Genomic DNA, 13,012 nt, shown 5'->3' on the forward strand with positions numbered 1-13,012 from the left:
AGACTCTATATCTTTATTCTTTCTTAATACAAAGATATGAAGCTGTCCCGCGTATTCGAGAAAAAAGATAAAATGTTCCGAGTCTATTCTTATTGCTAGGGGTGGGCTCTCAGGTTAAACTTGCTACCGAGATAGTAGTGAATTATCCAGACAAGAAGGTCACTTTGGTTCATAATGGACCAAGATTGTTAGGACCTATTGGCCAAAATGCTTGGTAGGAGGCACTGCACTAGCTGAGATCAACAAATGTCTAAGTTCTTTTGGATATAGAACTTCATCGGGGTTTGAGGTATCAGCTGATTGCTACTTTTTATGCCTCGACAGGCCAATGAGTTCATCGTGGATTAGTGACTCTAAGCTGAGACATTACTTGGATAATGATGGAAGATTTATTGTTGATGAAACTATATGTGAAAACAACAACAACAACAAAGCCTTTCAGTCCCAAACAAGTTGGGGTAGGCTAGAGATGAAACCCATAAGATCTTGCAAGTCTAGTCATGGCTCTGGCACGTGGATAGCTAACTTCCACGCACCCCTGTCCATGGCTAGTTCTTTGGTGATATTCCAGTCTTTCAGATCCCTCTTTACAGACTCCTCCCATGTCAAGTTTGGTCTACCTCGACCTCTCTTGACATTATCCGCACGCTTTATTCTTTCGCTATGTACAGGCGCTTCTGAGGGCCTGCGTTGTATATGCCCAAACCATCTCAAACGATGTTGGACAAGCTTCTCTTCAATTGGTGCTACACCAACTCTATCACGTATGTCATCATTCCGAACCCGATCCTTTCTTGTGTGGCCACACATCCATCTCAGCATGCGCATCTCCGCTACACTCAACCGTTGGACATGTCGCCTTTTAGTTGGCCAACATTCTGCGCCATACAACATCGCAGGTCTAATTGCCGTCCTATAGAACCTGCCTTTTAGCTTCTGTGGTACTCTCTTGTCGCAGAGGACGCCGGAAGCTTGGCGCCACTTCATCCATCCGGCTTTGATTCGATGGTTCACATCTTCATCGATTTCACCATCCTTCTGCAGCATCGACCCCAAATATCGAAAGGTATCCTTCTGGGGTATCACCTGCCCGTCAAGGCAAACCTCATCCTCCTCGTGCCTAGTAGTACTAAAATCGCACCTCATGTACTCAGTTTTAGTTCTACTAAGCCTAAAACCTTTCGACTCCAAGGTCTGTCTCCACAGCTCCAACTTTCCATTTACCCCTGTCCGACTATCGTCGACTAGCACTACATCATCTGCAAAGAGCATACACCATGGGATATCACCTTGTATATCCCTTGTGACCTCATCCATCACCAAAGCAAAAAGATAAGGGCTCAAAGCTGACCCTTGGTGCAGTCCTATTTTAATTGGAAAATCATTAGTGTCCCCATCGCTTGTCCGAACACTTGTCACAATATTATCGTACATATCCTTGATAAGGGTAATATACTTTGTTGGGACTTTGTGCTTCTCCAAGGCCCACCACATAACATTCCGCGGTATCTTATCATAGGCCTTCTCTAAGTCAATGAACACCATATGCAAGTCCTTCTTTTGCTCCCTGTATCTCTCCATAAGTTGTTGTACCAAGAAGATAGCTTCCATGGTCGACCTCCCAGGCATGAAACCAAACTGATTTTTGGTCACGCTTGTCATTCTTCGTAAGCGGTGTTCAATAACTCTCTCCCATAGCTTCATCGTATGGCTCATCAGCTTAATCCCACGGTAATTAGTACAACTTTGAATATCCCCCTTGTTCTTGAAGATTGGTACTAATATACTCCGCCTCCATTCTTCGGGCATCTTGTTTGCCCAAAAAATGAGGTTGAAAAGCTTAGTTAGCCATACAATTGCTATATCTCCAAGGCATCTCCACACCTCAATAGGGATACCATCAGGGCCCATTGCATTGCCTCCTTTCATCCTTTTTAAAGCCTCCTTGACCTCAAACTCCTGAATCCTTCGTACAAAACGCCTATTAGCATCATCAAAGGAGTCGTCCAGCTCAATGGAAGAGCTCTCACCCCCTCCATTGAACAACTGGTCGAAGTACTCTCGCCATCTATTCTTAATCTCATCTTCCTTCACCAGAAGTCGATCTGTCCCATCCTTGATGCATTTGACTTGGTTGACATCCCTCGTCTTCCTCTCACGGATCTTGGCCATCTTATAGATGTCCCTTTCCCCTTCCTTCGTGTTTAACCGCTGGTAGAGGTCCTCATACGCCCGACCTCTTGCTTCACTCACTGCTCGCTTTGCGGTCTTCTTCGCCACCTTGTACTTCTCTACGTTGTCAACACTCCTGTCCAAAGCAATATGTGAAAGGCCAAAGCAATATTTTTGCTTCTGGTGATATCACTGATGTTGCTGTAAGTTCATACTGAATATCAGTTTTTGTTGATATACACACATAACTCTTTGTAGGGATTGGTGACGTCCTAAGAGGGGGGGGGGGTGAATTAGGACACTTAAACTATTTCTGCTCCAAAAACAACACAAGATACACCTATATCAATTTTTATCTAAATATGCTCTAGATTTATCTAGTGTGTCTACTCTATTGATCAAATCGATTGCAACCTATCTAAGAAGGTATATTGCAAATAAGTAAATGTGGAAACGTAAATAAGGTAGAGAGAGCAAATTCGGCACAAGGATTTTTTTTCTGTGGTATCGATGGTATGAATGCCACCTCTAGTCGACGTTGGAGCTCCACAAAGGATATGCTCCTGGTTGGCATCCTGTCACGACCTTTGAGCCACCGAGTCACAAAGACAAGGTCTCCTCCCGGATGAGCCACCAAGCCACCAAGGAAAGTTCTCACCATTACCCTCTCTTCCGGTTCCTCACCGCCATGATCACTTCGGAGTTTGAGTCACAAAGGCAAGGGTCTTTGCGTCCCCATACAATCGCCTCACCGCTGCTCCACACCAAGTCGGAGGGCCAACAAACTTGCCGGCAAGTCACCAAGACTTCAAGGTACTGGTATACCTCTTGGTACAAGTTAGGATCACTCCTTCATCCCCTCTCAAAGTCGCAGCACCTAGCTACGACTCTTTCTAGACCTAGAAGTACTAATCACTCTAATCTTGTGCTTAATCGCTTTGTGTGATCACTTTCAATACTTTGGTGGCTTGGATGTCTTCTCAAGTGTCTATGAGGTTCCCTGGACTCCAGCAACATGTCACACCTTAAAATGACTGAGTGGAGGGGTATTTATAGACTCAAAATCACCAATTAGCTGGTGTCCCAACGGCTCAGAAAAACTGTGAATATCGGATGATCCGGTGATAACAGTAGTACAAGCACCGGATCATCTGGTGAGTACATCCGAAAAAACTAGCTGTTGGAACCCACTCAAACTCATTTGTGAACACCGGATTATCCTATGATAACTCATTGAACACCGGATAAATGCACCGGATTATTCTATGTGCATATGTTCATTTTGGAGCTCTCTGAAAATAATAGTCCGGTGTGTTCATTCTGTGAACACCGGATCACCCGGTGAGGAAAAAGACTCCGCTCCAAACTTTCTGTGAACACCGGACTGTTTTTCATTGTTCTCACCAGATTATCCTATGTAGCACCAGACTAATTTTGATGTGAGCACCGGATTATCCGGTCAAACAAATTTCAACGGAACAACGTTATGTATTTTGAGTACAACTTTTTTCTCTAAACTCCGATTTTGATGATCTTGGGCTCTATGTAAAGCTTATGAAGAGCTCTACAAGATTTTACAGAAATCCATCACATTTGATCACATCAAAATTCATGAAACAAGTCCAATTTATTTCACTCTTTGTCCGAGCTTCTTTGTGTAAAATGCTCCGGTACAACTATCCGGTGTGTATACCTTCAACACCGGAACATCCGGTGAGTTGATCTAAAATTTTCAATAGCTTCAACTCTGAGCACCGAACTATCCAGTGTAACACTCCAACTTTTTCTGGACACGTGTCCCAAATAAAAACTCTGGTGTTTCTCACTGCCGATCACCGGACCATCCAGTGAGGTCTTCAGCTTTCTCTTCCCTACTGGACATAATACTACAGTGTGTGCAAACATCAGAGCATTGGACCATTCGGTGTAGTCATTTCTCCTGGGACTTTTTCCAGTTCAACCAAATTTTGTTCCGGCTTCGGTGGCTTCTTCATGTATTGCATCCGTGAGACCTACCAACATATATTCTTGATAAACATGTTAGTCTCAATGACTATGTTGTCATTAATCACTAAAATCACAATCATGACCTAATAGAACTATTTTCGCTACAATCTCCATTTTTTTGATGATTGATGACAACACAACCAAAACAAATGGCAAATAACAAATGATTCCAAATGTGAAGAGCATAAATGAGCTCAAAATCTTACCACATTACTTGGATGCATATTCTTAGCACTTAGTTCCCCTTTGTTGTGGTCCCCCTTTCTCCATTACCACTATCCCTTGATTTGACTTAAGCAAGAGCTTCTCTCCCTTTGTTAATCTTCATGTATCTTGCACTTGCTACAATCTTCCTATATTGTTCATCTTGCATTCCTTGATTTGGTCGTCAAACTTCTCCCTATTTGTCAACAATCTCCCAAAAATGACTATATGCACATGTTGAACTTAAAAGGAAAAATATTAGAGCACAAGGGAGAGAGCTTCACAAATCATGATTCAAATAAAAATGATATCAATTGTAATAATACCAATTATAGGAATCTTAATAAAAAAGAATGATACCAATTGAAAAGGATGAAAGCAAATGGATCATACAAAAGAATGAAACCAATTGAAAAGGATGAAAGCAAATAGATCATAATTCATGAAACTCACATAATATAGTCTAAACTTTACCTATATATATGCATACATATGATAAGAAAGAAACATATGCACAAGTAGACAATATGTCAAGACAGAAAGTTTAAGCTATATTATGTATGGAGGTAGCTTAAATGAACAGAGATTTGACAGTGATACCAATTGAAACGTTTGAACATTGCATACCTCTGGGGACATGTTGATTGCTCCATGAGACTCCAAAAGATGCAACTTGAAACACATGTTAGTCTCAAAATCACAACCTATAGGATATACTCCCCCTAAATGTGTGCATACAAGTGTTGAATACTTGTAAGATATATGTACTTATTATTGATAACAATGGAGACTTATCCTATACATTAGATCATAGCAAATCAAAGGTATCAATTATAAAACTAGTGCCATAAAAGAAACCTATCACTAATAAACTATGTAGGTTGCTTATAGATTAGAGAGAAATACAAGCAAACTACTATATGAGATTTACACTAGGCATTACAATAAATTGAAATGAGTACATGCAACCCTAGTTGAGGTAAAAAGAGCTACGAAAAATGAACGGACTTTGCATTTAGCTTTATTACCTCTTTTACCTTTAATTGGGGATTTGTGTATGTGATGATCATGAACTTCATTAATACGCCAATTTTGTATACTTGTGTTCTTTGCTTGAATATTCATTTCATTTTGTAAGTCAAGTTTTCAAATCCCTATAGCCGCTTCGGGGCTTCAAGCATTCTAAGGAAAGCTAAACCTATTGTGACCCTTTCATATTGATGATAACTTTCTTAGGCACCTAAATAGGTTGGTTCCACCTCCGATCCTTCTTCCCAATCATGTGTGCAACCACCTTGCTATTTTCCTTCAACTTGAGTTTGTAGTGGTTGCTCTTTATTTTGTTTTTGTAGTTGGGCTTGGTGTAGAGGTTGGAGGTCTTGCTGGAGAAATTTACCATCTTCTTCTTCTCCTTAGTATCCTTCTTCACTTGCTTACAATGGAAGGACTTGTGACATTTTTGATGACATTAAAAGAATATCACGGTTGACCCCTCCGTAAGTTTCTTCACCATGAAAGCACAGTTATCTTGAGGAGATTGGATATGTCCTTTGCTCTTCAATCTCGCTAAGTTCTGCTTGAGCTTCTCCACTTCTTGTTTGAGCTCATCATTATTTTGTGCAATGAGTTCGTTAGATTATTTTACAACAACATTCTCAACACAAATCTCATTGCAAAGGGGTGAGCTAGATAAAGTATATAAATCATCATAAGAAGTGGAAGCATCTACCTTAGGATTATAATTAAAAAGAGAGGTAGATTGCTTCAAAAGGACTTTAGTTTGAGATTCAATGCACTCAAATTTACCCTTAAGCTATTCATGCTCCTTGTTTAGCAAATTGAAATTGCACAATAATTGTTCATAATTAGAAACAAATGTAGCATGAATGTCATTAATTGCATTAATTTATTAAGGTCTTTAGATTGTTTTTTAAGGACCCTTTGTTGCCCATTGATTAAATGAAAGAGTTCATCATAGGAGGGAGAATCCTCATCGGATTTATCATCACTTACATTGCTATCCATATATTTGGTTATAAGGTACTTGTGAGATGGCTTGCGAGATGACTTGTATGATGATGATCTTGAGGAAGAGCTTTTCTTGGATGGGAGGATGGTGAAACTTTCATCACTTGAGTTTTATTTTTCATCGTCGTTCACTCATCTTCCTATGCTTGCAAATATCTTGGCTCTTCCTCTTGTCTCCTTCTTGTTCTTCGCCATTTTCTTCTCCTTCTTGATATGATCAATTATTTTGACCAAGTCCTTCATGGAGATTGAGTGATCAATCTTGGCATTGATCTTTTTAATGTTCTTCTCCACTGGTGAGATGAGCTTGGCGACTTTAGGATCCATCTCTTCATCGCTTGAAGTGCTTTGCTCATTTTCTTCATAGCTCTCTTCATCATCTTCACTTGAGCTTGATTTTTGCTCTTATCTCCTCATCCTTGCCTTTATGTGTTGACATTGAGCTTACTTGCTTGTGAGAGCAAGGTTCTTGGTATCGGATGAGGAAGAAACTTTCACTCACATGTTCATTGTCATATCATGTGCGGTGATCTTGCCGAGCACTTGACTTGGAGTCATCTTCTTAATGTCATTGTTGTCGTAGATGATGGAGATTATCAACTTGTACTTCGGAAGAAGAACTTAAAGTATTCTTCTCATCATTTGATCATCTTCAATTGGTGTCAAACCTAACATATTGATCTTATTAACAAAAATGTTCAAACGAGAATACATATCATTAGCACTTTTATAGGGTAGTTGCTTGACGCTATTGAGCTTAGTAAAAAACACATGATATTTCTCATTGCGCATATCCTTTGTGCCTTCATGTATTTTAATGAAACTATTCCAAATATCATATGCATTGATGAGAGAATAAACACAATCAAATGCATCAACTCATATAAATGATAAAAATATACTTTTTACCAATGCATCTAATTGTCTCTCCTTGTTGGTGATACAAGGTTACATCCCTTCCTCGGTGACTCTCCAAACATCTAAGCCTCGAACTTGCAAATAACAAGACATTAGAATTTTTCAACGTAGGAAATTTATACCATCAAAAAGTGGAGTACTATAGGAATCCATCCTAACTCCGGACATTACAACTTTAGGATGTTAAGCCTATCAAGAGCACGAGGCTCTGATACCCATTGTAGGGATCAGTGACATCCTAAGAGGGGGGTGAATTAGGACACATAAAACTATTTTGGTTCCAAAAACAATACAAGATAAACCTATATCAATTTCTATCTAAATATGCTCTAGGTTTATCTAGTATGTCTACTCTACCGATTAAATCACTTGCAACCCATCTAAGAAGGTAAATTGCAAATAAGTAAATGTGGAAAGTAAATAAGGTAAAAAGAGTAAACTCAGCATAAGGATTTTTTTTCTCGTGATATCGATGTCATGAATGCGACCCCTAGTCCACGTTGAAGCTCCAGAAAGGATATACTTTCGGTCGGTATTCGGTCATGGCCTTTGAGCCACCGAGTCACAAAGACAAGGCATCCACCCGGATGAACCACCAAGGCAAAGTCTCACCACTAGCCTCTCTTCCAGTTCCTCGCCACCATGATCACTTCGAAGCTTGAGTCACAAAGGTCTTGCTGCCGCTCCACACCAAGTCGGAGGGCCAACAAACTTGCCGGCGAGTCACCAACACTTGAAGGTGCCGGCGTACCTCTTGGTACAAGTTAGGATCACTGCTTCATCCCCTCTCAAAGTCGCAGCACTTAGCTACAACTCTTTTTAGGCCTATAAGCACTAATCACTCTCTAATCTCGTGCTTAATCGCTTTGGATGATCACTTTAAACACTTTAGTGGCTTGGATGTCTTCTCAAGTGTCTATGAGGTTCCCTGAACTTCATCAACATGCTACACCTTCAAATGACTGAATTGAGGAGTATTTATAGCCTCAAACCCACCAATTAGCCGTTGCCCCCAATGACTCAGAAAAACTGTGAACACCAGATGATCCAGTGAGTACATTAGAAGAAACTAGCCGTTGAAACCTACTCAAACTCATCTGTGAAGACTGGATTATCCTATGTGCATATGTTCATTTTAGAGCTCTTTGAAAATAATAGTCTGGTGTGTTCATTTTGTGAATACCGGATCATCCGGTGAGGCAAAAGACTTCGCTCCAAACTTTATGTGAACACCAAACTATTTTTCATTATTCTCACCGGATTATCCTATGTAGCACCGGACTAATTTTGATGTGAGCACCGGATTATCCGGTCAGACAAATTTCAGCTGAACAACGTTATGTATTTTGGGCACAACTTTTCGCTCCGAACTCCGATTTTGATGATCTTGAACTCTATGAAAAGCTTGTAAAGAGCTCTACAAGATTATTCAGAAATTCATCCATTTGATCACATTAAAATTTATGGTGTCCCAAATAAAAACTCCAGTGTTACTCAGTGTCGATCATCGGACCATCTTGTGAGGTCTTTTGCTTTCTCTTCCCTACTGAACATAATACTACGGTGTGTGCAAATATCAGAGCACCGAACCGTCCGGTGTAGTCATTTTTCCTGGGACTTTTTTCTATTAAACCAAACTTTTTTCCGGCTTCGATGGCTTCTTCATATATTGCATCTATGAAATCTATTTACATATATTCTTGACAAACATATTAGTTCAGTGACTATATTATTATTAATCACTAAAATCATGATCTAATATGGTCATTTTCGCTACACTCCTGCTAGCTAAGATATGATTTCCAAATGACTAATGTTAGCTTACGTTAGTGAATACAATGCTGGTTAGTCTTACTATTCTTGATTATCACCATCGGTTGTAGTTCTCTGGTTCTTAAGAAATAACTATTCTTTGCAGGAGTTCAAGCTAAGATACTTTGTGCATAAGCATTCGATGACAGTCGCCAAGAACATTTAAGATTTTGAGGGGTAAGGCTAAAGACTTCGCTAACAATACAGATGGTGCCACTGGGAAAGGATTCTGTGGTGCAGTTTTCCTTTGCCACGTCATCGAGCGCCTTCCTGGGATGATGGAACTCCAAGACTTGTTCCTCGGTGAATTGTTCTGCACCATTGATCATTTATACTTACCACTGGATTCAGCGAGAAGGATGGTCTGCGGTTGTACAGAAGTTGATGTTGAGTGACGCGTGGCGACAATTTTGACTGTGTGGATCGGCTGGACCGTGATCCGTTGATTTGATAATAGCTGAGCACACAATCATGGTGTTTTCGCATGTCAATGGAACAACACGGTTTACTGAAGTGTGATGACCAGTAACTTCAGAAAATCTCGGACAAAGAGTACCTGCCTTCTCATGGAAACCGAAAGATGCTTCCACTTTGAACATGGTATTCCCGCATCGCTTTTCTGTCTTTATTTGACATAATGGCGCAATCTTGCTACTATTACATCACGCCTGAAATGGTTCGAAACCCTTTCCCTTTCCTTGCCCTTTTCTGATCAAATAGTATGACTTACAGCCCTAAAATGGAACTATCGTTGTTGCTGCTTGCTGTATTCCAATAGACACCTGAGGAAATCTCGCACGCACTGATCATTCACCTCATCATTTCCAAACACTTTTGCGAGCTCCTTTACCTTAGCCCCGAACTCCTCGCCTTCGTCCTCTACCATGACCCTCCTCAGAGCAGCTGCAATGTCTTCGGCTTCGAATGAGCCGTCCTCCTCGTCCCGCGCAACCTCGATGCCGATCTTCTTCTCCTCCAGAAGCCTGGCGTTGAGGCCCTGATCGAATATCAGTGGAAGCAGCACCAGCCTGACGCCGAGCACGAGGCCCTCGGTTACGGAGTTCCAGCCGGCGTGGGTCAAGAACCCCCCAATCGATTCATGGGCCAAGAACCTAGCTTGAGGCACCCAGCCGAGGCAGACGAGTCCCCGGCCGTTGACCCGCTCCTCGAAGCCTTCCGGCAACCCGCCCGTGCCTTCTCTGTGTTCGGCGTCGGCTGGCGGCCTGAATGCCCAGAGGAACGGCAGGCCGGAAGCCTCCAAGCCGAGCGCGATTGTTTGTAGCTGCGCGTTTGTCAGCTTCGCCTCGCTGCCAAAGGCCGCGTACACGACGGAGCCTGGGACCTGCCTATCCAACCATTGCAACGTTGCCTCGTGGCCGGCGACGTCTGGTGTTGGTGATGGAGGGAACAGCCCAACCGGGATCACCGGCTTCTGATAGATCTTGCCGAGCACCTGCAGCCACTCCGGCTCGAACTCTCTGCTGCTCCTGATGCCCACGAGCTGGCTCTCTTGGATGCACATGCCGAACCGGTATCCCTCCGACACGCCGGAGTCGTCCGGGATCAAGCCCGGCCTGAATATCTCACGCGCCTCGTAGCCGCGGTACGCGACGGTGGTCGGGAACGGCACGTAGTCGGGGACCACGGTGAGGTGCTCCGGCTTCGTCTTGGCGTGCTTCCCGCGTCCCAAGAGCCCCTCCGCGGGGCCGTAGAAACTGAGCGCCGCGGCGCCGAACAGGCTCAGGAACGCGCACGGCACACCGTGCCTCGCAGCGGCCGCGGGCGCCCAGTACGCCGCGTAGTCGATGAGGACCCAGTCCGGCCTCGACGGCTCCGGCTCCTGCAGGATCTCCGTCAGTTTGCCGGCGAAGGCGGCGTCGTAGGCCCGGCGCAGGTACGGGCGGAGGTCGTCGGAGGGAAGGTCGATGCTCGCCTCGGCATCCCCCAGCAGGCGCTCGACGCACGGCAGGGCCACATCCACGACGCGGATTAGGCCGGCGAGGTCCGGAGGGATTCGGATTAGCCGACGGGTGTTTCTTGGCGTGGAGAGGAGGGTGACCCGGTGGCCCTGCCGAGCTATGCGCTTCGCGAGCTCCGTGAAGGGGAGGATGTGACCAAAGGCCAGCCATGGCAGCATCACGACGTGTATGCTGCCGCTGCTGGTGTCCATCCGTATTGCTTTGGCAATGGGAAACGTAGTTTTTTCAAGGAGATTGGGCTACTGGAGGAGATGGTTGTGTTTTTGATGCTATGCAAGCGTCCAGATATAAAGACTCGGATACTCTTCAGTTTGAGGACGTCCTCTGTTTGAACTCTCCTAGTTCGATAGTCAAATAGGGAAGGCAGCGATCATATAAAAATTGAACCACTCAATCAGTGTGGCTGTGTCACGGATGATGTGGTGCCAACGTGTCATTACTGACCAATCACCACACGCGGATGTAGCATCGCAAATAAAGTAACAATTTGTTACCATTATCTTGCACTGATCTAGATCGGTCTTTTTTTTTAAAAAGGGTCTGATTTAGATCTCTCTCATGTTCACTTGTGCTCGTAGTTTTTTTTTTAACGGATGTCTCCGAACGGGACCATAGCTTTTGTTTATTTTGAGATTACACGTGTGGTCATATTTGAGCGAAAGAAAGAAAAAGATCCAGTAGATTTAATGGCTATTGCGGTGGGCCTGCACAACAAAATAAGATAAAAATTGATAAAAAAAAAACATGGCCCCTCTAAAAAAAAACTAGGTGTTTCTGGTACAGAAATGTCTGAATGCAATTGGACATTTTAATTGTTGGTGAAAAAATTGTCTTCCACAAATAAAATGTGACGAAACCTAAATCATAATAATGGCTCAAACTTGAAAGAGATGTGAAGAAGTAAGGAACACCAAGGTTGTCTAAGCAATCTTTTTCTCTGTATTTGGCTTGATGACTAAGAGTCTGTATTTATACTAATATTCATAGTGTAAAAAAAATACAAATATGCCTATAGGAGGCAGGCAGAGATATATGTCTTATACTATATTACTAAAGAGCGGGTTATCCCAGTAAATTATCCCTACGGCTGGTAAGACAGTTGTTCTAGCGACGGGTTGTCCATTCCGACACTGCACTGCACCAACGTGTCAGGCGACCACCACTTGCGTCATCATGTCAGGCGGTCACCATTTGCACCAGCATTAAATACCGGTCACCTCGCTGCATGTGGGGGCGGCCTGGGGCCTCCTGTTGGTTGATCTATGTGAATGATTAAAGACTCCGGGGGTCTAAAGGCATGACCTCCGGGACCGCCCCGGAGCCCCAGGCCACAAAGAGGGTCGAAGCCCGGCGGCCTTTGGGCCTAGATCGCAGGGGTCAAGGGACATCGAGGGTCCTTAATGGTGATTCCCTCAACAGTAGTCATTCACGAGGATGGCCAGCGGAGTAGCCATCCCCGCGATATTCGAAGCATGGCCTCCAGCGATCCTTGGCTCCGCACTTGAGTCCTCAACCCTCTGATGATGATGACCTTGGAAGTGTCGGTTAGGGGTGCAGGTTGAATACCTAACATTACCTGTGGGCGGAGAAAAATAAATGCAGCCTGCGGTGGGTAATATAGTCACGTCCGTATGGTCGATAGTGGACACGTGACGCCTTGGTATTGGAGCGTCGTGGAGAATGGTTCCGTCTACCCATGAATGTGAAGAGAGGAAACAGGATGTGTGCATGCACCACGAGGAGTACCGACCCATTCCCCAATTTATAAGGTGAGGATTTGGACGAGCATCTCGGTTCGCATAGCAGGGCCTTCACCAAAGACGACTAGTAGTTCTATTCGACCTAGGGTATCGAGGGGAGCACCATTGAATCCTTGAAGAGGCCTTCGGGCT

General features: G+C 43.5%; 2 protein-coding genes across 2 annotated transcripts in view; one reads left to right on the forward strand and one right to left on the reverse strand.

Annotated features, from left to right (window-relative positions):
- LOC133909239 (uncharacterized) overlaps positions 1–764 on the forward strand; it is a 62,257-nt gene extending 61,493 nt beyond the window's left edge. The window contains exon 2 of the mRNA XM_062351576.1: positions 672–764. The gene's annotated coding sequence lies outside the window, so the exon portion shown is untranslated. The remainder of the gene's footprint in view (positions 1–671) is intronic.
- An 8,466-nt stretch (positions 765–9,230) lies between these two features.
- Positions 9,231–11,409, reverse strand: LOC133909235 (UDP-glycosyltransferase 91C1-like). The gene has a single exon (XM_062351572.1). It carries the CDS (start codon positions 11,309–11,311, stop codon positions 9,887–9,889), a length of 1,425 nt encoding a protein of 474 aa, XP_062207556.1. The 5' UTR covers positions 11,312–11,409; the 3' UTR covers positions 9,231–9,886.
- Positions 11,410–13,012: the final 1,603 nt, after the last annotated feature.

Source organism: Phragmites australis, chromosome 2, assembly GCF_958298935.1.
Source record: "Phragmites australis chromosome 2, lpPhrAust1.1, whole genome shotgun sequence".
Classification (NCBI taxonomy): domain Eukaryota; kingdom Viridiplantae; phylum Streptophyta; class Magnoliopsida; order Poales; family Poaceae; genus Phragmites; species Phragmites australis.